This window comes from Artemia sp. Qi Xiang Cuo, chromosome 20 (assembly GCF_049724085.1).
Source record: "Artemia sp. Qi Xiang Cuo chromosome 20, ASM4972408v1, whole genome shotgun sequence".
Lineage (NCBI taxonomy): Eukaryota > Metazoa > Arthropoda > Branchiopoda > Anostraca > Artemiidae > Artemia > Artemia sp. Qi Xiang Cuo.
Window position 1 is genome coordinate 2,105,419 of NC_142813.1, and position 25,799 is coordinate 2,131,217.

The window sequence follows — 25,799 nt, forward strand, 5'->3', positions numbered from 1 at the left end:
GATGGGCTGATCCCTGTCTTTCTAAGTCGGTCTACTTGTATCTCCCTTTTCTCTTTCTCTGTAGTTGTACCCCTTGGACATTCGTTCGTGATACCAAAAATACAAACTGTGAATTCAATGTTTAAATATAATAATAAAAATAATTTATTCCGTATAAAATTAATTAATTATATAATAGAAAAAGATAAGCTGTCCAGCGATGTTTCTTCGTCCTCCTCTAACCTGAAATAACAAAAAAAATACATAGATAAATCCAGTCAAGATAAAGATATAGATCTTCGTTAACGATCTATTTTAGTGCCTAGTATAGTAGTAGCAGATTATCTTCAGTGTGACTGCGTTTTTCCTGAGGCCTCAAAGAAGGAAATATTTTTTTTGAGGGGGGGGGCAATTGCTAAGGTCCTACTTCTGTGGCGAGAAAAAAAATTAACAGCTAACCAATGTGTTGTTTTTCATTTTTCTATACTTTTGGCAAAAGATTTTGCTGAGAACTTTTAGCTTTCCCCTGCTTATGCAAGGGAAATTAGACCCTGATTTCTTGTTTGACTAAAAAATTGAAATTTTTCCGGGCACTAAATAGGTAAAAAAAAGCAGAGATTAGAGAATAAACACTTTGAGGCTCAGCCACAAATATACAAAGAATGCATAGTAGTAGGAGACTACGAGTATCTCCAATGTGGTTGCTTTTTTTTTATAACCTCACGAGACCTTAGGAAAGGAGCTAATTTTCTTGACAATTGCTAGGGTCCTACTTATGGGGCGAAAAACAAAAGAAAAAAGATTTTGGTAAGAACTTCTAAGCTTCCCGTACTTATGGAGGGTAGATTAAACCTTACTTCTTATTGGACTGAAAAATTAAAATTTCCCCAAGCAATAAATACGTACAAAAAGCAGAGAATGAACAGTTTTATGCTGGACCATAAATATAAAAAGAATATCTCGTTGTCAGGTGCGTTACTCTTGCGTTGCGTGTAGTAAAGATCTAATAAGTCTTCGGAGTGCCATTTATTTGTTGTTGTTTTTTTCCAGAGCTCCTTCAGATGGACAGAGTTGTCGCAGAAACTTTTGAGATGGCTTGTTTGATTAGAAATTGAAAATTTTGTTAAGGGTCAAAAATGATAGGAGGATAATCGAACCCTCTTTCTTGTGTTTTTCACTACCTGGCCCCTCGCAACCTCCAAAGACACCTGAGCAAAATTTTGAGATAGCCATTCTGTTCAAAATGCTGGAAAAGTAAAATTAAGCAAACAGTTCGTGGTAACGAAATGTAAGTAAGGAGCGACATGGCTCAATAGTTGCCTAAACTCTAAAAGACAAAAGCTTGATATCAAAAATATACATCAAAACGATCGGTTTATTATATAGATTCCAAATATATAACATTCATTAAGTTTAGTGTTATCCAACAAAAGCTTTGCGCCTGAGAAAATTTGCTTGATTTCCGAAAAAGGGGGGAAACAACCCTAAAAGTTAAGGCATCTTAATAAAATTCATATCATCAGATTCAGTGTGTCCGAGAGCTCTACTGTAGAAGTTTCAAGCTCCCATCTGCAAAAATATGCAATTTTGTCTCTTGCCAAAAGAAGATCACGGGTGCGAGTTTATTTGTTTGTTTGTTTTTTCCCAGGGGTGATAGCATCGAACCAATAGTCGTGGAATATCAAGAAAGGGATCATTTGAATGGGAATTAAAAGTTCCGGACCTTTCTTTCTGGAGAGAACAGCTCAGGGTATTAAATCGCTCTTTTTAAGTAACAAAAAGAATGGAGAGCAACTAGCCCCCCTCTCACCCTTTTTCCTCAAAGTCGTCCGATCAAAATTTTGTTCAGCATGGTTGAAATGCCCGATAACTGTGCCTTTGGAGATAACATTACCCCCCCCTACAGCCCCAGGGGAAAGGTCTTTAATTTATAAAATTTGCCCATTGTTTATGTATAGTGTTTGTTATTGGGAAGTATGTATACATTTTCTGATGAATTTTCTGCTTGGGAGATTTTTCATGGGGATGGTAGTTTCTGGGGTTGAACTTTCCATTGAAAATTTTGCACTAGAGGAATTTGCCAGAATTCCTATACGAATTTCTTTTTATTAGACTTTCTTTCTCTTTGCCAATTCAGTTTTACAATTATAGATGTTAAGGGGGATTTTCTGGGAGGGAAATTTTTACCAGGTTAGAGTTGTCTAGAGTATCTTTCCGTAGAAGGGTGGTTTTTCACGGGATAAATTCTCCGAAAGAAATTTTCTTTCGACTAGGGGGCAGGTTTTTTGCGGGAAAGCTTTTCCACGGAGGTGATTTCCGGCATAATTTTCAGATAATTTTTTCAAATGAAACTCCTTTTCAATGAAAGTGCGCTAAGATCAGAATTTTCACCTGGACCTTCCGCAAGAATTTTTTTGGGGGGAATTCTCAACTAGAATGGAAATGTCTGGGAGAAATTTTCCTGGCGGGGGAGGGTATCTTATGCGGGAATAAATTTCCGTGGAGGGGTTGTCCGCGGGGAAAAGGAATTTTCCATGGAGGGGAGCCAAATTTCCCAACATTATTTAAAGACGATCAGATTTTTTTTTTTAAATAATCACATTTTTTCAACCAAAAGTAAGGAGCAACATCAAAACTTAAAACGAACAGAAATTATTACTTATATGAGGGAGAAGTCCTCTTCTCAATATCTCGTTCTTTACGCTAAATTCTGACTTTTTTTTCCAATTTTTTAAGAACGACTCCTGAAACACACGGGCTGTTTAATTTGAATAATAAGCTTTTTTAAATGTTAAAAAAAAACTTTAGCGTAAAGAGCGAGGTATTGAAAAGAGGCAACCCCTGTTATAAGTAACACTTTCTGTTCATCTTAACTTGTTGCTCCTTACTTTCAATTAAAAAAATGATTTTTTATTTTATTAATTCTTCCACAAAAACCGCTTCCACAAAATAAGTTTTTCAAAGAAAAGTAAAAAAGTCCATTAAACAAAAATGAACAAAAATAAAATAATCTACCAAGCGTGAAACTACCACAAATCAGCATCGATAAATAAATGAAACCCAAAACAATCGAAAACTACAAAAATCATTAGAGCATAGCCCCAAATGAGCGTAATTTAACATGAGTAGCGCCGATAATCCCTGTGACTTTCACGGGGCAGAACATAAGTAGCATTTAGCTAACAAAGATAAATGTTTTTACTTTTATAACTTTAATAAATCAAATAATATTAACATTTTGATTACTAAATATCAGTATATGTATATTAAACTGACAATGCGCATTCATTTATATTTTTCAGCAAATTATGTTCTGCCCTTGGGGAGGCATAAGGGTGCCCAGAGGGCTGTGGGGGAGTGTCATCATCAAAAACATAATTTCCAGACTTTTTAACTACGTCGATAACGTTAGTTATCCTCCAATTAAAAAGGGCACAAGCCCTTCTAATTTGCAATCGAATGAGCCCCTTTTGAAGTTTCTACAACATCACTATCTATAAAAACCTTATACGCTCCCAGGGCATAATTTACTACCCTTGCCCCGAGGGCTCTGAGGGGGTTATCATCCTCAAAGAACTGATTTCTAAAACTTTTAACTGCGTTGAACAAAATGGTTATCTTAAAATTATGAGTGAATGTGTTTGGGGAAAAGGTGGGCGCGAGAGGAGGGTTAGTTGCCCTCAAATTACTTTCGACTATTAAAAAGGGCATTAGCCCTTTGAATTACCAATCGAATTAGCCCTTTTCAAGTTTTTACGACAAGGCTTTCAATAAAAAACCTTATATGGCCCCAGAACATAACTTAGAACCCTCACCCTGAGAGCTGTGGGGGGAATGTCATCTTCTTAAATAAAATTTCCGGACCTTTCAACTACTTGAAAAAAATGGCCATCTCGAAATTTTATTTGGATATGTTTAGATAAATGGTGGGCGTGGAAGGGGTGTTAGTTACCTTTTAATCACTTTCGACTATTAAAAAGGGTACTAGCCATTTCAATTTCCAATTAAATGAGCCCTTTTTGAAGTTTCACCGACAACGCTTTATATAAAAAAAAAAAAAAAACTTATATGGCCCCAGGGCATAACTTACAACCCTTGCCGTAAGGACTGTGGGGAAGTGTCCTCCTCAATAACGTAATTTCTATCTGGAAATCAACTACGCTGAACAAAATGGCTATCTGAAATTTTGATTGGATGTGTTTTTGGAAATGGGGGGCGTGGAAGGGGTGTTAGTTGCCTTCGAATCACTTTCAACCATTAAAAAGAGCACAAGCCACTCCAATTTCCAATCGAATGAGCCCATTTCAAAGTTTCTACGACAACTCTTTTATACGAAGTGCCCTGGTATGGAAACCCCCCAAAAAATAATAAATAATACATTGTGCCAACATCGTTCTTTACTTAGGCAGCGCTATTCTGCTGCCAATTATATACCTCCAAAGATGTCATGAGCCCATAGGGCCTAAGACCAGAATCGTAAATTATGGAAGTTGGCAATTGTTTAAACATATGTTTTATAATGGAAGGGGGGATGGTTAAAATATTATATGTTTTATAATAGCCTTGTGCAATATCTCATGAACGGTTAAGGGTATCAAGTCGAAAATTTCAAGGAATGGCATGGAGGGTGCTAAACCACATCAAACGATACTGTTCTCATCCAGATTGGCAATTCGGCGTATCTGCAATATCTCAGGAACAGGTAAGGGTATTAAATTGGAACTTTCAGGGAGTGCTGAGATGATAATTATCTAAATTGAAAGATACTACATGCATCAACGTTCTCAAAATGGTGTGTTTGCAGTATATCAAGAACTTCTAAGGGTGATAAGTTGAATCGTAGGGAACGTTCAGGGGGATAATAAACTAAGTTGAAAAATAATGTGTGTATCCAGGCATTCAAAAAGGTGTATCTAAAAAACAGATAAGGGTAATAATTTGAAACTTCCAGGAAATGTTGAGGGAGATTTAAAAGTAAATCATAAGACATTATTTGTATCCAGGTTGTTAAAAGGGCGTAATTGCAGTATATCAGGAGTGGCTATGGGTATTAAGTTGAAGCTTTTAGGGAATGTTTAGGGGGACGTTCATTTAAATCAAAGATAGTATGTGTATCCATCGTGTCAATATGGCGTATCCGCAATGTCTCAGGAATGGCTAAGGAATTAATTTGAAACCTTCATGGAATGTTTCGCTTGTCCCTCGAGTTTTTGTTGGGACGCACAACTAATACAAAAGGCACTATTAGCATACAGGCTTTCAAAATGGCTTATCTGTAATATAGCGGGAACTTCTATGGGTAATAAGTTTAAACTTTCAGTGAGTGCTGAGGGGGATGTTGAGCTCAATCAAAAGGCAGTATGTAAATCTAGGTTGTCAAAAGGGCGCAACTTCAATATCTGCCGAACGGCTAAGGGTATTAAATTGAAACTTTCAGGTTTAAAATTTTTTTAGTTCTAATGAACCTTGGCATTCCCAAGTGGCTTTGCTTATAAATTTGTATAATAAAATATATAGTTACAAAATACATTTTAAAATAATGATTTTTGTAGAAAGAAAGATTCCCTCGTCTTGTATTACTTATCCCGAAATGACATCTGAAATAGCTTATGTTTTTTCATATTTCTATTTTTTAAAAGCTTGAAAAAAAAGTAAAACTATGAACTAAACAATTCGAAAGTGAAAAGATACTAGCAATACTAGCTGTAAAACTGAAAGTGAAAGTATTGAAAGTGAAACTTACATTTTATTTTATGTTTAATGTCGATTCATAGGTCACTCTTCCAATATTTTGGATTATAATTCCCTCACTCCCTTAACAATAATACTGAACCAACGTCTTTGGTGACTGTTCTGCCTCCTGTGTTGACTCACATGTAATTCTTCCCTCAGAACCAGGAGTTTTTTCGCCTCACCTCACAACTGAAAATCCTTTTAAGTTGAAATTTCTTTTACTGTGAGCTGCCCAGACTCACGGCGAGTTGCCTTTCCTTTTAACTTATTGTTAATGTTAGAACTATTTTAAGGTGTTATGGGTGCAACACAAATGAAAGGGAAAATAAGATAAGATTTGTTCATAATTAATTAAAGATGCAATGAATGTGCCATACTATTCCCTAAAAATGCTCTATAATCAAAAAGTTCGTGGTAACGAACTGTAAGTAAGGAGCGACCCGGCTCAATAGCACCTGAATCTCAAAAATCAGAATTTTAATGCCAATAAACATATCAGAAGAATCAAATTTTTATGATGATTTCAAATACATAAGTTTCATTAAGTTTAGTCTCGCTCATCAAAAATTACGCGCCTAAGAAAATTTGCCTTATTCCCGAAAAAAAGGGGAAACACCCCGAAAAAGTCATAAAACTTTAATGAAAATCACACCATCGGATTCAGCGTATCTGAAAACCCTACTACGGAAGTTTCAAGCTCCTATCTGCAAACATGTGGAATCTTGTATTTTGTCAGAAGAAAGATCACGGATGCGTGTTTATTTGTTTGTTTGTTTGTTTGTTGTTTTATTTCCCAGGGTGATTCTATTGATCCAGTAGTCCTACAATATCGTAAGAGGGTTCGTTTGAACGGAAATTAAAAGTTTTAGTGCCCTTTTTAAGTGACAAAAAAAATTGGAGGGCAACTTGGCCCCCTCCCACGCTCTTTTTTCCCAAGGTAACCCAATCAAGATTTTGAGACAGCTATTTTGTTCAGCATATTCGAAAATCTAATAAATATGTCTTTGAGGATGACTTAATCCCCCACAGTTCCCGAGGGAAGGGCTGAAAGTTATGAACTTTGCCCATTGTTTACATAAAGTATTGGTTAATGGGAAGTATAAAGACGTTTCAGGAGGGTTTTTTCTGATGGGGGGAGGGTGTTGGAGAAGGGTTGTACGGTGGAGGATCCTTCCATGGAGGATTTTTCCTTGGGGGAAGGGACATTTTTTATGAAGGGGGCGCTGGATTTCCCAGCATTATTTAAAAAACGATCAAAAAATAAATTAAAAAACTAGTTTTTTCAACTGAAAGTAAGGAGCAACATTAAAACTTAAAACAATCAGAAATTATTACGTATATGAGGGGTTCGCCTCCTAGTCAATACATCACCCTTTTCGCTAAAGTTTTTTTTTAGTAGTTTCAAAAGAGCTATCTATTCTAATTAACCGGCTTTTGTGATACAGGGGTTTGTGATTCGAACAAAACTCGAACTTTAGCGTAAAGAGCAAGGTATTGACTAGAGGGCAAACACTCTAATATACGTAATAAAACATACGAATATAGAAGTTCGTTACGTAAGTTAATTCGTAAGTTACGTCAGAACAAAATTTCGAGAAACCCATTTAGCCAAAAAAGTAAAATTATATGCAAATTTTGTTTTAATTATTCATGCACGGTGAGCCTAAATCGAAGCTGCATTAATTCAAAACGTTCCGAAGTTAAATAAAAAAAACAAGTTTTTTTAACTGAGAGTAACTAACAACATTAAAACTAAAAACGGACATAAATTATTCCGTATATGAAAGGGGCGCTACCTGCCTCAATACCTCACTCATTATGCTAGAATTTGAATCTGCCATACAACTTTATTTTTTAAAATAGCAAAAAACTTTAGCGTAAAGAGCGAGGTATTGAGGAGAAGACAGCCTCCTTCATATACGGAATAATTTCTATTCGTTTTAAGTTTTAATGTCGCTCCTTACTTTCAGTTATTTTTTTATTTTAATTTTAACCATACAAATACCATATCTTTTATAATGGCTAAGTTAAAACGAGGTCCGGGAAGAAATGCTTATGATATAGCGAGGTAATATGAAAACCTCAGCTTATAAAAAGCATAAGAACTATTTTTTGAAAATTAAATCCTACATAGTTAAAAACACAGATTGAGCTTCAATGACAAAACAGGATAATTTTCAATTGCAGATGTAACCGAGAGACTTAAAACGATTATTCAAAAACAACTTCATTCTAATCTTTCTTCCTAAAGATTCTGTCTTTACAAAAACAAATTGTTTTATTAATATAGCCAGATATAATTTTTAGATTATTTTATTTAGATTTTTAAGTTATCATTTAATAGTCACAAGGTTCCTGTAAATTATGTGTTTTGAGTTTGACAGCACTTGTAATTTATTTGAAAAGATGATTAACACAAAACATTGCGTAACTATTTATAGGAACCGCTCGGGCCTCTTGGCCGCTCCATTGGAAGTTCAACGTTTTTCCACGGTATTATTTGTCAAACGGAAATACTAGTTTGGGGAGGCTCTTTGGCGTCCTTCTTCCCCGAGGTTCGAAAAGGTGAAAAACAAGGACATTCTAGAAGTATCTCCTATACAAGCAAAATAGAAATTGTACATCTAATTTAAGAAAGAAGAAAAGTCGAGATGTTCAACTGGGTTCTAAAACTTCTTAATTCTCGAAAGTTTTGTCATCGGGACTTTTGCGAGAAGGTATTTTCAGATCTTGACAAACCTAATTGAAGGAAGTAGATACTAACCTTGTTGTGTTTTTGTGGATCAGAGCATCGCTCAATCTCTTTGATATTATTCTTAACACAATGCCGCGCAAATGACGCTCCGTCTTTTAGAAGACTTGGGGGTGGTAGCCCTACTCCTGTTTGTGGTAATTTCTGTGCGTTTAAAGTTAGGCTTGATTATTCGTTTTAATTTCAATTTGTTTTAGGATTTATTTGCAGTATTTTTGTCAAAGTAAAAAAAATTAATATTATCCGTCAAAAAATGTTTAGTCACTTTGACAATGCGAACCCTTGCTTTTTAAAGTAGTTCCCTCCCGCTTCGTTAGTCTCGGTTCCTGCCTGAGGAAGAAATTTCCAAGAAACTAGTGTATGAAGTATAGCACTCTACATTCTTGTTTAACCACTACTCCTGGAGCGGGGGGGTGGTATTCCACCTAAACCATCCATTCACCTCTTGAAGTGAAGTTTCAACGCGTACATGCAACCGCGTGTTGAAACTGGAAAAAAAGAAGACAGTAATACATATTTTTATGTGGTCTAAGAAATGTGCCTAATCCCTTAACTCTGTGAAATCAACCACTCAATATCATTCCCGGGTATTTTGCTTTACAAATAATTTAACAATTATATATGGTACATGCACCTACCTAATCATTTATTCCAAGCCCTCGTATTTCTAGGTTCTTCTTGCCAATTAGTATGATCTTCTTCGATGTTCTGTTCAAATTGTGACCACTGATCTTCCTCTTCTTCTTCTCCCTCCAGCGGCAAAGAGCCATGATCAGCGGGTGCGATAGCTCCAGACGGGACTGTGAAGTCTAATTCTCTTGGGAAATCTTCGGGTAATTCGGAGAAAGGTGGTGCTACTGTTGCTGGTTCTCGAAATGGTGCTTGTTGACCTTGTAATTGGTCTTGCTGAACAAAATGTGGCTGTTCAATAGGCCTTGGATTAGCAATTTGAGCATATCCTTGCTGTCTGGCACCGCCCTGCTGAGCCATTGCAGCTTGTTGCTGAGCCAATAAAGATGGTGTTAGTTGGTCTTGTTGAACAAGCTGTGGCTGTTCAATAGGTCTTTGATTAGCAGTTTGAGCATATCCATGCTGTCCTGCTGCGTCCTGCTGTGCTGCCCCATCCTGCTGGGCCACTGTAGCTTGTTGCTGAGCCAATAAAGCTTCCTGTTGAGCAAGGGCAGCTTCGTGCTGTAAAGCCATCATTTGTTCTTGTTGATCCAATGCAACCTGCTGCTGGGATATAACTGGTCGCGTATTTTGTCCATAGACTTGTTGCCCGTTTTGACCTTGCTGGGCTATTGCAGCCTGCTGCTGTAAAGCTGCAGCTTGCTGTCTTTGCAGCACATCAGCATGCTGTCTCTGTAATAGTGCTGCTTGTTTTAATGCTGAATCGCTAGTGGATGACTGTGGACGTTGCTGAATTGGGGCATAAGACTGCTGAGATGGATTTTGACTTGCAGCACCATATATTGCTTGTTGTCCCATAGGCTGCACCTGAGAATACAAATGCTGTTGTTGAGGAACTGATTGATATACAGGTTGGAGAGGCCTTGGGTATATATTTACCATCTGAGGAACTGCAACTGGTGTCTGTGTAGGTGCTCTGTAGCTAGGCTGTTGAATTGGTTTAGTTGGTGCTTCTCCATACCCTGCTAACCCATACCCAGATTGTGGCTGATAATTTGTAGGCTGTTGATATGTAGCAGGGGACTGATCTTTGTATGACTGCAGTGTATCGTATGCAACTGGAGAAGAATATCCAGCACTGCTCTGGGGCTGGTAAGAAGGCATGGGAGCAGGTACAGGTACACCTACCTCACCAATCGGCACAGGTCTTATGGATATTCCTTTGTATTTGTGCACTTTCCATAGTGGGTACATACCCCATGGTACATGGCTCAAAGCTTGAAGTTCTTTTTTTGTTTCTTTATCTTTCTTGAAGAGACTGTCCTTGATTCCCCTTGCATGTCTTGAGGTTTCAATAGGAAGGTAAGGTGTTGCTGGTGTACATTTAGAAAGTGCAGCACAGGATATAAGGAATAACAGGACCTAGAAAAAGCAACTTATAGGGCGTGTAAGGGAACATGGAAGTAAACAAAACAAATGAAAGTGTAAATTATATTCAGGCAGTAATGAAGGCATCTTTGAGCTCTTAAGCGCTTAAATATGATAATTTTTATTTCTACAATATCTCTTTAACACTAACAAGCACTAATAGGCTATGGTTACAAACCTGGGCTTTATAGTCGGGGATAAGCAAAGGCTATAGCCAAATATCAATTGGAAAAGATTTTGTTTGCTGAAGATATCTTTCTAGCAATGGAACAATAATTCAATACGTTATAAGTTGAAAAACTTATACTGGAAAGTAATTTAGTTAGTCTGAGGATGAACTGCGAGTTTGAAGTATTAGTAACTGTGAAACATTTAATTTAATGATTGTAGGTCAACACTAAGAGCCTTGTTCGGGGTCGTTACTATGGCCCACGCCTCTTATTTGTTTAAAAACCTGGTCTTGCTACTTTTGACCAGTACGCTTGCGCACTGTGAAGATTTTAGACATTGTACCAAACGTCCCAGCATTAGAACCAACGGTCCCATTAAATTCTGATTTTTTTTATACTTTTTATTACTTTTCTCTTCGATTTCTTTATACTTTTCAATGGATGCCAGCTTTCAAATAGAATGAAAGCTTGGCTTTAATTCTAGCTATAAGTTTCGCTATATCTCTGTTATTAAAGGGCAAGAACAGACAGGTATATTGTACGTTCAATCGGTATACTATTTCTAATTTTCTCTTCAAGTTCTTTATATTTTTAATAGGGATTCAGGATTTGGGTTGAATAAAAACTAAAAAAAAAAAAACATAACAATTTGACGAGGCTGTTCATTTCCAAGAATCAGAATCTAGTAAAAATCCAGTGCTTTGAACAGATTGGGATGGAGGAGGAAGCGCGCGTAGCTATTTTAGTCTCAGGCCACTTGGTGCTGCAGTGAGTTGTTAGTAGTATTGGCAGTAGCAGTAGTAGTATTAGTTCATTTCTAAGGAAGTCATTCTTGCTGGTTCCTGTCTTGCTGTTGGCTATCAGGCTACGACAACCACTTTCTAATTTATCTTTGAGTATTCCAAATATTAATTTTTCTCTTTTATTAACAGCCCGTTACCATAAACACCTAATCAATATTTTATTATTGATTAGGTCTATTAATAAAAAACACATTTAATTCAAATTTATTTGAAATATCCGTGGCCAAAACAGCTACGATTATTCTTAGCTAACCGGACGATGAACCTCATGTTAGGTCCGGTTTGTAAGATCCCACAAGCCGGACGTCTCAGAATAACACGGTTCTTAAGTTTAAACTGTTGAGACAAAACGCGAACACGTTTTTGATTGTTAAAAAACTTAACAATAACTTTTTTGAGGAAAAAAAACATTACAATGCAAGAGATAGTAGTTGCTACGTTTTAAAATTTTCTTATGTAACTAGAAACTAATCATTATTGAGGATTTTTAATTTAACTGTTTGTGTTTTTGGATCAAGTCAAATTAGCTTCTGAACGAATAGGGAAAAAAAATTATTATTGGCTCGTGGATCTACGCGTGGTGAGTGACTTTGAGCCCGTTTTCCCTCCCCAAACTTCGATATATGAACGACTCGACCAGTAATTTCTTGTATTTGCCATGTCATTCACCTATATTTTTGTCTCTGCCTCCCCCCTGGGTATCCAGCCAGATAGATTTATCCACATTTATTGACTGAAATCATTCATTTTCAGTTATAGCACATTTCAATTTTTCAGCCGCCTGTAAGTAGGATGCCTCGTCTGGATTCCAGACCTTTATGTTCCTTCCTGTGTTATTTGCACACTTTATGTCCCTTGGTAGCCTTCCAAGGCAGATTACCAGACTGGTTATTTGGCCGTGTATAATGTGGTCAAACAGGTTTTTTTCTGTTATTAATAAGAATTTCATAAGAATGTACGTCGTGAGTTCACGTGCACAATTTTTTTCTTAAAAAACTGGTTGTCAATTTAAAATAGTTTAACGTTATACTATATGAAGAAGTTGATACTAAGAGGGGTGTAGATGACAAGAAAAGAATTGTAATAACGAATAGCTTTACTTCTTCGAAGTGTTCCGTATAATACATAAGTGGTGGGGTGATGGCAGAAGGATCTCTTTGGGCTGTCTTTTTGGTCTGTGTTTGTCTCTTTGGACTGTTTGTGTCTTTTTAGACTGTTTATCTTTCTTTGGGATATGTATGTCTCTATGGGCTGTTTGAATCTTTATGGTCTGTTTGTGCCTCTTTGGGCTGTTTGAGTCTTTTTGGTCTGTAGAGCGAGGATTCCCCCATTGGTTCCTGGCAGTAGGCTATGCATATCAAGTTGAAAATTTGACAGAATGAGGTATTTGAGGTGGAACTTGAACTAAATCAAAATACACTATGTGCATGCAGATTTTCAAATTGGCATATCTCAAAAAGGAATTTGTGTATTAAGTTGGAACTTTCAGAGAGTGCTTAAAGGGAAAGTCAATTTGTGAATACTTCGATATGTACTGTATAATACACAAGTGATGTTTGGACAGTGTTGTCAATTTAAAATAGTTTAACGTTATACTTTACGAAGAAGTTGATACTAAGAGGGGTTTAGATGACAAGAAAAGAATTGTAATAACGGATAGCTTTACTTCTTCGATGTGTTCCATATAATACATAAGTGGTGAGGTGATGGCAGAAGGATCTCTTAGAGTACTTATAGTGCTGTACGGTGGGCCGAGCTGCTAGCGAAAACCCCGTCTGGATAAGTTGAAATAAAAAATTTAACAAGAAATGTTAAAATACTATGCTATTGTATAAAATAATTTTAAAGTACCAAGTCACATGATATTTCCGCTATTATAGAAATTACTTTCAAATTACAAAGTCACATGTGATTTAATATTTTGTAGAAAATAATTTCAAAGTAACAAGTCAAATGATAGTTACGCTATTTTAGAAAATAATTTAAAAGTACAAAGTCACATGAACGTTATGTTATTATAGAAAATAATTTCAAAATACCAAGTCACATGATAGTTACGCTATTATATAAAATAATTTCAAAGTACCAAGTCACATGATAGTTACGCTATTGTAGAAAATAATTTCAAAGTACCATGTGACATGATAGTTACGCTATTTTAGAAAATAATTTAAAAGTACCAAGTCACATGATAGTTACGCTATTGTTGAAAATAATTTCGAAGTACCAAGTCACATGATAGTTACGATATTGTATAAAATAATTTCAAAGTACCAAGTCACATGAGAGTTACGCTATTTTATAAAATGATTTCAAAGTAGCAAGTCACATTATAGTTACGCTATCGTAGAAAATAATTTCAAAGTACCAAGTCACATGATAGTTACGCTATTGTAGAAAATAATTTCAAAGTACCAAGTCACATGATAGTTACGACATTGTAGAAAATAATTTAAAAGTACCAAGTCACATGAAAGTTACGCTATTGTAGAAAATAATTTCAAAGTACCAAGTCACATGATAGTTACGCTATTGTATATAATAATTTCAAAGTACCAAGTCACATGATAGTTACACTATTGTAGAAAATAATTTCAAAGTACCAAGTCACATGATAGTTACGCTATTGTTGAAAATAATTTCAAGGTACCAAGTCACATGATAGCTACACTATTGTAGAAATTAATTTCAAAGTACCAAGTCACGTAATAGTTACTCTATGGTATAACAGAATATCCAAGTAACTTGTCAAATTGTAGTTACGATATGGCATAAAGCTATATCAAAAAGGCTAGTCTCTTTATCGTAAAACAAGTATAGAAAATAATATAAATGAACCAATTCACAGGAGCTATAAGATATTGTAACAAATAATTAAAAAGTAAAAAGTAACATTATAGTTACGCTATAGTAGAAAATAATTTCAAAGTAACAAGTCACTTGAAAGTTACGCTATTCTAGAAAATGATTTCAAAGTACCAAGTCACATGATAGTTACGCTATTGTATAAAATAATTTCAAAGTACCAAGTCACATGATAGTTACGCTATTGTAGAAAATAATTTCAAAGTACCAAGTCACATGATAGTTACGCTATTGTAGAAAATAATATCAAAGTACCAAGTCACATGATAGTTACGCTATTGTAGAAAATAATTTAAAAATACCAAGTCACATGAAAGTTACGCTATTGTAGAAAATAATTTCAAAGTACCAAGTCACATGATAGTTACGCTATTGTATAGAATAATTTCAAAGTACCAAGTCACATGATAGTTACGCTATTGTAGAAAATAATTTCAAAGTACCAAGTTACATGATAGTTACGCTATTGTAGAAAAAAATTTCAAAGTACCAAGTCACTTGATAGTTACGCTATTGTATAAAATAATTTCAAAGTACCAAGTCACATGAAAGTTACGCTATTATAGAACATAATTTCAAAGTACCATGTCACATGATAGTTACGCTATTGTAGAAAATAATTTCAAATTACCAAGTCACATTATAGTTACGCTATTGTATAAAATTATTTCAAAGTAACAAGTCACATGAAAGTTAAGATAATTGTATAAAATAATATCAAAGTACCAAGTCACATGATAGTTACTCTATTTTAGAAAATAATTTCAAAGTACCAAGTCACATGAAAGTTACGTTATGATATAAAATAATTTAAAAGAACCTTGTCACTTGATAGTTACGCTATTATATAAAATAATTTCAAAGTACCAGGTCACATGATAGTTACTCTCTTTTAGAAAATAATTTCAAAGTGACAAGTCATATGATAGTTACGCTCTTCTAGAAAATAATTTCAAAGTACCAAGTCACATGATAGTTACGCTATTGTATAAAATAATTTCAAAGTACCAAGTCACATGATAGTTACGCTATTATAGGAAATAATTTCAAAGTACCAAGTCACATGATAGTTACGCTATTGTAGAAAATAATTTCAAACACAAAGAGACGACACACGCACAGAGATGACACACACACACACAGAGCCAACTCACGCACTGAGATGACAAACACACATAGACGACATACACAAATAGACAACTCACACGCAGAGAGGACAAACACACAGAAACGACACACACAGAGAGACGACACACACACACACAGAGCCAACTCACGCACAGATAGGACACACACACAGAGATGACAGACACACTGAGACGACTCACACGAAGAGAGGACAAACACACAGAAACGACACACACAGAGAGACGACACACACACACATAGAGACAACACAGACACAGAGACGACACACACACAGAGACGAAACACACACACACAGAGACGACATATATACAGAGGCGACACACACATAGAGACGACAAACATACAGAGAAGAAACAAAAACAGAGATGACACACTCACATAGAGACAACACACGCAGAAACAACGCACGCACAGAGACGACACACGCATAGAGACGACACACACACACAAAGACAACAAGCACAGAGACAACACGCACACAGAGACAATACACACACCCAGACACAGAGACGACACACACATAGCGACGAAACACGCACAGAGACGACACATACACACACACACACACAGAGACGACAACTTTGTGTGTTGTCTCTTTGTGTGTTTCGTATCTGTGTGTGTGTGTCGTCTCTATGTGTGTGTCGTCTCTGTGTGTTTGTCGTCTCTATGTGTGTGTGTGTGTGTGTCATCTCTCTCTGTGTGTCGTCTCTGTGTGTTTGTCGTCTCTCTGTGTGTGTGTCGTCTCTATGTGTAAGTCGTCACTTTGAGTGTGTCGTCTCTGTGTGTGTGTCGTCTCTCTGTGTGTGTGTCGTCTTTGTGTGGGTGTTGTCTCTGTGTGTGTGTGTTGTCGCTATACGTGTGTCGTCTCTCTGTGTGTCTCATATCTGTGTGTGTGTGTGTCGTCTCTTTGTGTGTGTCGTCTCTATTTGTGTGTGTCTCGTCTCTCTGTGTGTGTGTTGTCTCTGTGTGTGTATCGTCTCTGTGCGTGTGTCGTCTCTATGGGATGTTTCGTCTCTGTATGTGTGTATCATCTCTGTGTGTGTGTCTCGTCTCTGTGTGTGTGTGTGTGTGTGTCGTCTCTGTGCGTGTGTCGTCTCTCTGTGTGTGTGTCGTCTCTGTGTGTGTGTGTAGTCTCTATGCGTGTGTCGTCGCTATGTGCGTGTCGTATCTCTATGTGTGTGTGCTGTTTCTGTGTGAGTGTGTATTCTCTCTGTGTGTTGTCGTCTGTGTGTGTGTGTGTATGTGTCGTCTCTGTGCGTGTTTCGTCGCTATGTGTGTGTCGTCTGTGTGTGTGTGTTGTCTCTGTGTGCGTGTTGTCTCTGTGCTTGTTGTCTTTGTGTGGGTGTGTGTCGTCTCTTTGCGTGTGTCGTCTCTGTGCGTGTGTTGTCTCTGCGTTTGTTGTCTTTGTGTGTGTGTGTGTGTGTTGTCTCTATGTGAGTGTGTCGTCTCTGTTTTTGTGTCTTCTGTGTATGTTTGTCGTCTCTATGTGTGTGTCGCCTCTGTGTATGTGTCTTCTCTGTGTGTGTGTGTTTCGTCTCTGTGTGTGTGTCGTCTCTGTGTCTGTGTTGTCTCTATGTGTGTGTGTGTCGTCTCTCTGTGTGTGTCGTTTCTGTGTGTTTGTCCTCTCAGCGTGTGAGTCGTCTCTTTGTGTCTGTCGTCTCTGTGTGTTTGTCCTCTCTGTGCGTGAGTTGGCTTTGTGTTTGTGTGTGTGTGTCGTCTCTCTGTGTGTGTTGTTTCTGTGTGTTTGTCCTCTCTGTGTGTGAGTCGTCTCTTTGTGTCTGTCGTCTCTGTGTGTTTGTCCTCTCTGGGCGTGAGTTGGCTCTGTGTGTGTATGTGTGTCGTCTCTGTGCGTGTGTCGTCTCTTTGTATTTGAAATTATTTTCTATAATAGCGTAAATTTCAATTGAATTTTTACATTTATATCCCTTTATACAAGATCGTATATAAAAGTGGACCAGTTAGTTTGATTTTATTTTCTACAAAATCTTAACTATCATTTGACTTGGTGCTTTGAAATTATTTTCTACGACAGATTAACTATCATGGGACTTAGTACTTTGATATAATTTTATACAATAGCGTAACTATCATGTGACTTGGTACCTTGAAATTAATTTCTACAATAGCGTAACTATCATGTGATTTGGTACTTTGTAATTATTTTCTATAAAAGCGTAACTATCATGTGACTTGGTATTTTGAAATTATTTTCTACAATAGCGTAACTATCATGTGAATTGGTAATTTGAAATTATTTTCTATAATAAAATAACATTCATGTGACTTGGTACTTGTAAATTATTTTCTAAAATATAGTAACTATCATGTGACTTTTTACTTTGATATTATTTTATATAATTAGCGTAAATATCCTGTGACTTGTTTCTTTGATATTATTTTATACAATAGCTTAACTTTCATGTGACCTGGTACTTTTAAATTATTTTATATAATAGCGAAACTATCATGTGAGTTGGTACTTTGAAATTATTTTATACAATAGCGTAACTATCAAGTGACTTGGTTCTTTGAAATTATTTTCTACAATAGCGTAATTATCATGTGACTTAGTACTTTGAAATAATTTTCTAAAATTAGCTTAAATATCAAGTGACATGGTACTTTGAAATTATTTTCTATAATAGCGTAACTTTAATCTGTAATTGCACTTTTATAATATTTTCAACTGTAGCTTAAATTTACAATGTCTTGTTACTCTGATATAACTCTATACAAAATAGTAACTATAAATAGACTTGATACTACGTTTCTATGTTATACTAAAGCGTAATTTTAAAAGGACATTATTTTTAGATATTATTTTCTGTAACGGCGTAAATATCAAGTGACGGTATAATTTGAAATTATTATATACAATAGCGTAATTATCATGTGACTTGGTACTTTGAAATTATTTTCTACAATAGCGTAACTATCATGTGACTTGCTACTTTGAAATTATTTTCTACAATAGCGTAACTATCATGTGACTTGGTACTTTGAAATTATTTTATATAATAGCGTAACTATCATGTGACTTGGTACTTTGAAATTATTTTATACAATAGCGTAACTATCATGTGACATGGTACTTTGAAATAATTTTCTACATTAGCATAACTATCAAGTGACTTGGTACTTTGAAATTATTTTATACAATAGCGTAACTATCATGTGACTTAGTACTTTGAAATTATTTTATATAATAGCGTAACTTTCATGTGACTTGGTACTTTGAAATTATTTTCTAAAATAGCGTAACTATCATGTGACTTGGTTCTTTGAAATTATTTTATACAATAGCGTAACTATCATGTGACTTTGTACTTTGATTTTATTTTATACAAAAGCGTAACTATTATATGACTTTGTAAATTGAAATTATTTTCTACAATAGAGTAAATATCCTGTGACTTTTTACTTTTATATTATTTTCTACAAAAGAGTAAATAGCAAGTTACTTGGTATTTTGAAATTATTTTATACAATAGCGTAACTATCATGTGACATGGTACTTTGAAATTATTTTATGCAATAGCGTAACTATCATGTGACATGGTACTTTGAAATTATTTTCTATAATAGCGTAACTATCATGTGACTTGGTACTTTGAAATTATTTTATATAATAGCGTAACTATCATGTGACTTGGTACTCGCAACTCCCCCCTCCACTATCACACTATAAGTACTCTAAGACACCCCGCTCCCATCACTCCACCACTTATGTATTATATGGAACACATTGAAGAAGTAAAGCTATCCGTTATTACAATTCTTTTCTTGTCATCTACACCCCTTTAGTATCAACTTCTTCGTATAGTATAACGTTAAACTATTTTAAATTGACAACACTGTCCAAACATCACTTGTGTATTATACAGTACACAATCAACTCATCTCCCTTCAAAATACTTTTCAGCCATTTCTTGTTAAATTTTTTTATTTCTAAACTATTTTAAATTAACAACACATCGAAGTATATTTTAAACTGACAACACTGTCCAAACATCACTTGTGTATTATACAGTACACAATCAACCCATCTCCCCCCAAAACACTTTTCAGGCATTTCTTGTTAAATTTTTTTATTTCTTAACTATTTTAAATTGACAACACATCGAAGTATTTTTTAAATTGATAACACTGTCCAAACCTCACTTGTGTATTATACAGTACACAATCAACCCATCTCCCCCAATACAATTTTCAGCCATTTCTTGTTAAATTTTTTTTATTTCTTAACTATTTTAAATTGACAACACATCGAAGTATATTTTAAATTGAAAACACTGTGCAAGCATCACATTTGTATTATACGGTACACAATCAACCCATCTCCCCCCAGAACACTTTTCAGGCATTTCTTGTTAAATTTTTTTATTTTTTAACTATTTTAAATTGACAACACAGTCCAAACATCACTTGTGTATTCTACAGTACACAATCATCCCCTGTCCCCCAAAACACTTTTCAACCATTTATTGTTAATTTTTTTTATTTCTAAACTATTGTTGGCTAAAGGCAATTCTCCAAAACAAATCAGAAACCGCTCTTGATAGCACAGACTTCAAAAATGAAACTGTGGATAACACACGGGTGATTGACAGCTTTCCCTGCAAAAGCATTCCTTAATACGCAATTTGACAATCTCTAGTTTTCGATTTAAAAAAAAACAGCGGGGAATCCCCGCTCGTAATTGCTAATCACTTTAACCCTTTAAAAAAAATCGAAGTATATTTTAAATTGGCAACACTGTCCAAACATCCCTTGTGTATTATACAGTACACAATCAACCCATCTCCCCCCAAAACACTTTTCAGCCATTTCTTGTTAAATTTTTTATTTCAACTTATCCAGACGGTGTTTTCGCTAGCAGCTCGGCCCACCGTACAGCACTATAAGTACTCTAATAGATCCTTCTGCCATCACCTCACCACTTATGTATTATACGGAACACATCGAAGAAGTAAAGCTATCTGTTATTACAATTCTTTTCTTGTCATCTACACCCCTCTTAGTATCAACTTCTTCGTACGTTCTTTCTTATGAAATTCTTATTAATAACAGAAAAAAACCTGTTTGACCACATTATACACTGCCAAATAACCAGTCTGGTAATCTGCCTTGGAAGGCTGCCAAGGAACATAAAGTGGGCAAATATCACAGGAAGGAGCATAAAGGTCTGGAATCCAGACGAGGCATCCTACTCCTGTATTCCTTTTTGCTAGATAATTGTTATGCAAAACTTAGAATTTGCATTAATAAGGGTATTTGGGGGAACAACAGTTCTCCTAGCCGTGGGCTCTATGCTAAGAACGAGCAGAAATAACATTATAAAAACTGTTTTTAATGACGTTTTCAAACGACGTTAAAACTTTAAGCAAACAGAAATTATTCTGTGTAAAAGGGGGATACCTCCTCTTCAATTTCAGTCTCTTTCAAAACAAAATTTTATTAGTACTTCACTCAAAGCACTTTTGAGGTCAGCACATAGTGTTACTGGGTAACTACAAGCATGGGCGCCCGTAAGCTGAATTCCGGGAGGGGGGGCAAACCTCGTCTAATGGGCACTTTTAATGCTATATAATAGAATCTCAGAACAAAAATATAAAAATAAGGCAGTATTATTCAGACAGCAGGGGGGTGCCCCCCCCCCATGACTGCAAGTGTATTTAATGACTGCATTTCAAGACATTTGAGCAACAAGATCTCTTGGTCAAAGCAAATGCCGATCAGTGGCCATAGACGCGTTTCGAAAATATTTTATTATTCTATTCTAATTTCCCTTGTGTTTGGGCATTCGTTATTGAAATACTGGAAAGAAAAGTTTAACTTCAGCGTAAAGTGAAGGGATAAAAAGGAAGCAACCCCCTAAAATGCAAAATAATTTCATTTCATTTCAACTTTTAGTGTCGCTCTTTACTTTCCTTGAAAAATTTATTTTCTTATTTAATTTTTGTTCGTTTCTAATATATCACCTAGGTCTATCGTAAATAGAAGAAGGGCTAACGCCCCATCAATCCCACTCATTACAGTAAAGCTTAACGCTGTGAAAAAAGGCACTAGAAAGGGGTTGGGATTCAATTTTAAAGGCTTTTCATTAACATTACATCTTGTTGCTTATAGTGAGTAAAACTATGCCCAGTGAAATATTGACGAAACAAGGATAGAATTTGATTTTTTTTTTTTTTTTTTTTTTTTTTTTTTTTTTTTTTTTTTTAGTATCAGTATGAGGCTTGGGACACCCTTCCGACTAAGCCATTAAGCATTGAAGTTACAAAAAAAAAAATGTCACATGTATCCAGTAGGCTACTTTTTTTCATATAGCTAAAGACAAGCAATAGCTAATTAAAAAAGTTTTCTGATGGAAGTAGAGATCAAAATCAAAACGTAAAATGAACAAAATATTTGTTTTGTACCCTATGCAGCATAAATCTATAAAACTAAACAAATAAATGATAGTTTCCAATTTTTGTAAAATCACGCAAAACTAACGCTGTACTGAAAATACGAAACTCACATATGAAAAACAAAGATATATTTATAAGAGCCACAAAACCATCATCCAGCATACAGAGTATAACAGACTTACTTTTTCGTGCTATTATTCATTGTTAAGTTTAGTCTCCCACTCTCACAGACTAAAGAGCCTTTCTGGGGGTCTAAAATTTTGCAATTTTTTCTCTGTTTCCTTTAAATAAATTGATTGATTGCTTTCCACAATTCTTCACCAACCTTATTTCTGATAACTTTTAGAGTACAGTTTAAATGTTTCTTTAAGTTATAGATAATTTTTTTTTTTTTTTTTTTTTTTTTTTTCTATCTTGGAAAATATTAGAATTATACCGGTTTGACATTGCCATCCAAGGCATAAAATGCGCAGCATGAAGTTGATGTCAAGTTAAATTTCTACTCTTTCCTTATTTCTAAGGCTTAGAAGCCTCGATAGATAAAAAGTCTATAATCCATCTAATTTTTTACAAAAATGTTTTACCCTAATTTTGGATTGTAGGCTAAGTTTCTTTTTCTTAGGCTCTAGGTTCGGAAAGGCTCTAGGAATTGGTCTGGAAAGGCTTGGTTTGGAAGGGCTCTATGCTCTAGGAATTTATATAATCTCAGAATGATTTTAAGCCACACCAAGGCTTTTTCCAAATTAAATTAATAGTTTCATAAATATTTAATGTGTTGTCTTTATAATATAAAAAATGTCCTAAAGCACTAAAGGTTTTTGCTGTTCAAAAAGTTCTATATTGGTTTGTGTTCTCAGTAAAGAGATAGTTTTGCATAATCCTACACAAGCAGGGAAATATCATCAGTCCCCTCCCCCCCTTTACCAAGGCTTAGAAAAATTGCCCTTAATTCTGGCTTGAGTGTACTTTTCGTTGACTCTGTTTTGAAAATACAGTTCCGATGATTTGAATAGGAATCGGAGCCATATTGGATTTTTTTAAAATTTCTGACCTATTCTTAAAAGTTGTTTAAAATTCTTCAAAATCGTAACTTATTATAGTTATTAGGCTCAAAATACTTCATTTGGACTTCATTTTTGCTGTAAATCTTTTTATGAAAGTTCCAGTTTTTTAGCACAGAGTTTGTCAAATTTCATCAAAGGCAAGTGTATTGTTAAAGCGAGGGGGTTTGAGGTAAATACTACAAAAGGTGTTCCTTGGTCATTATTTAGAGCCACCTAACTTGACTTCTTTCCACGGTAGCAAAATCCCCCATCACCTATTCCCGTGATTTCCAATAGTCCCCAACGGTGGGGCATAAAAATATATTGGTGGGTCATTTGCAGGGCATGCACCCTTTTGCTGACTATACTTTAGAGCCTTAATTTTGAAAAAAAAATCATATGAATGACGTCTCATTTGTATGCATTTAAGGAGCAAAAAAGATACCTGATAGTATTGCAATAACGTCATGTGTTACATAAAAGGTGTTTTATGCACGCAATATTTTTCATCAGCATAAAATATGCCTAGAGGACGACCCTAAAAAATGCCAAGTTAACGGCCTTTTAAGCCTCCTTCAGGTAAATCCATGTAAATTTTGAATAATAAAATCCAAATTTCACGAGGGGGGCATCAGGATTTTAGAAATGCCTGGGTGGGACATGGCCCGAAATCGGTTGGGAACCACTCGGTTGTGATAATAAAAAGTGTGATATATGCCATTTTGGTCAAAAATTAGTTATGTATGTGTCATGGGTAAACTAAGCACGAGAAACTGAATGGTGAAGTTAGAATTGTCCTATCATGTACCGTTCAGGGTTGCCACCGTCAGTAGGATTTTACTAGATCTAGTAAAAAAAAAATCTAGTAAATTTAGAGGATCTAGTAAATTTCCCGAAATCTAGTAAAAAGTCTATAATAAATAAACCTATTGTTATTTTCCATGAATTCAGGGGGAAAATGAGGGTCCATTCATTACAAAATCTGATTTCGATTACGTTATATATTTTGGCTACTATAGGTTTCCGGAACTTTCATTCATACCACGGAAACGAAAGAAACGAGGAAAAGAGAAAAAAAGGAAAAAAAATTATGAAAATCCTATAAAATTTTCCTCCTATAGCAAAAAAAGATGCTTGATGGTGCGCGTGCGGTGGTAGCCGAACGCGCAAAAAAATTTTTCAGCATTTAGTAAAAACAGATGCGATTTAGTAAACTTTTCCTTTCAGATTTAGTAAATACTTCCAGGCCAGGGTGGCAACCCTGGTACCGTTACGAAAATAAAAAGAAATATAAGCCTGTAAGTGGTCTTATGTCTCTTTTTTTTTATCTATATAACGCTACATAATGGGACTTGGCATTTGTCTCCTTTTTTGTCAAGGAGATATACGCCATAAGATAGAATAATTTTGAATTTGCTCGGAATGCTTGAGTTTAATTTATACCACTAAAAAGAACATAAAAAGTTTGTTTAGAACATGTTCCCTTTATCCCCAGTAGCCTCATCCTTCAGAGCGGCCACAGCTGTAAACTTTTTTGCGTTTTTGGCTCTCCTGAGAAGTTACAAAAATGGTATATGTCGCACTTTTAATTATCATAGCCGCACTGATCTAGAATGTATCTCAAAATTCTAACAACTAATACGTTTCTATAAAAGCTTAAAGTCCGGAATTCGGCACAAATTAGTCACCACGACATAAAGCACCAAGGACATTAGAAGGGGAATCTGCCTTTTTCAATGGGTTAAGAGAGAAACTTGCAGAACCATATTGGGGTTTTGATTCTTAGGGAAAAAGAACTTTTCTATGAAGTTGTGCAGTTTTTGGCAGTAGCGGTTGCATAATTAAAGAAAAGCTATGTTGACAAAACGCCAGAAAATAAACAAAAGCGCATGACAAATGACACTTTAAGAAAGTGCAGATTTCTTTTTAAGGTGTTGTCGTCTTCGGGAGGCAACAGGTTGTAAATGTTTTAACTTTTGCAGATGAAAAGAATTTGTTAAAGTTATCCAATTATTTATGTGTGTTTATTTTCACGGTTCAACCTGGTATCACTGACAAAACGAGGACGACCCCTTTAAAGCCTCTTTATTTTGAGAGAACCTAAATAAAAATATTAAAAAGTCACAATTCCCACGTAAGAATTGGCCAGGGGACAAAAACTCTTTTCAATTTGATGTTTTTAGTACCTTAAAGGTCATGAGACAAATATTGCTTTTCAGATAGTCTACATTTAATATTCTTTTTAGCATAAGAAGTTAGGAATGCTTTATAAAACAAAATAAAGAATTCATTTCAAATATACAAAAAAATATAAAATGAAAGATAATCGACCTACCGATTTCATCGCTTTTCCTATTGGAACCTATCCTTCACTGCCCAGAAGAATGTCTAATTCAAAGTCATATATTTACGCCAAACTTGTTTATTACACTAGTACCGTTGAAACTTGTATACCTTGCGGTATTTCCTTATATCAAAAATAACAATCAAATTCCATAACCTAGACACAGGGGTCAAAATAATTTTTCAAGGCTATTATTCGTCATTTAATTCATTAACCTAAAGAAAACTTATTAGTTGACCTAGTAAATAGTTCAGCAGGAGTGGAAAAAAAATTGATTTTCGAAAAAAGAGTAAACTTCGGAAACGAGAAAACTGAATAGACCACCTCTGCCATAGTGGACATAATTGTGGCCTGGTGTGTGGAACTTTAGTCTGTAGGCCTTCGGGTGGTTAAGAACCTATAGGGCTGTTTAAAAGTAAGTTAGAGAATTAGGTAAGCGCTCAGTGATTTTGTGTTATTACTATTTTGATTATGAATGGGTTTATATTCT

The 25,799-nt window shown here is 35.3% G+C and overlaps 1 protein-coding gene across 2 annotated transcripts; it reads right to left on the reverse strand.

Annotated features, from left to right (window-relative positions):
* Window positions 1-128: 128 nt before the first annotated feature.
* Window positions 129-25,394, reverse strand: LOC148939759 (uncharacterized). Of its 2 annotated transcripts, XR_016143437.1 has the most exons (4): window positions 25,301-25,394; window positions 9,103-10,516; window positions 5,723-5,901; window positions 129-222 (listed from the first exon to the last, which is right to left on the reverse strand). XR_016143437.1 is itself a non-coding variant. In XM_089105753.1 (3 exons), exons 1-2 carry the CDS (start codon window positions 25,307-25,309, stop codon window positions 9,107-9,109), a joined length of 1,419 nt encoding a protein of 472 aa, XP_088961879.1. In that variant the 5' UTR covers window positions 25,310-25,394; the 3' UTR covers window positions 129-222; window positions 9,103-9,106. The 2 variants fall into 2 exon arrangements, 1 of the variants encoding a protein (XP_088961879.1); XM_089105753.1 differs by lacking the exon at window positions 5,723-5,901.
* Between the last annotated feature and the right edge of the window lie 405 nt (window positions 25,395-25,799).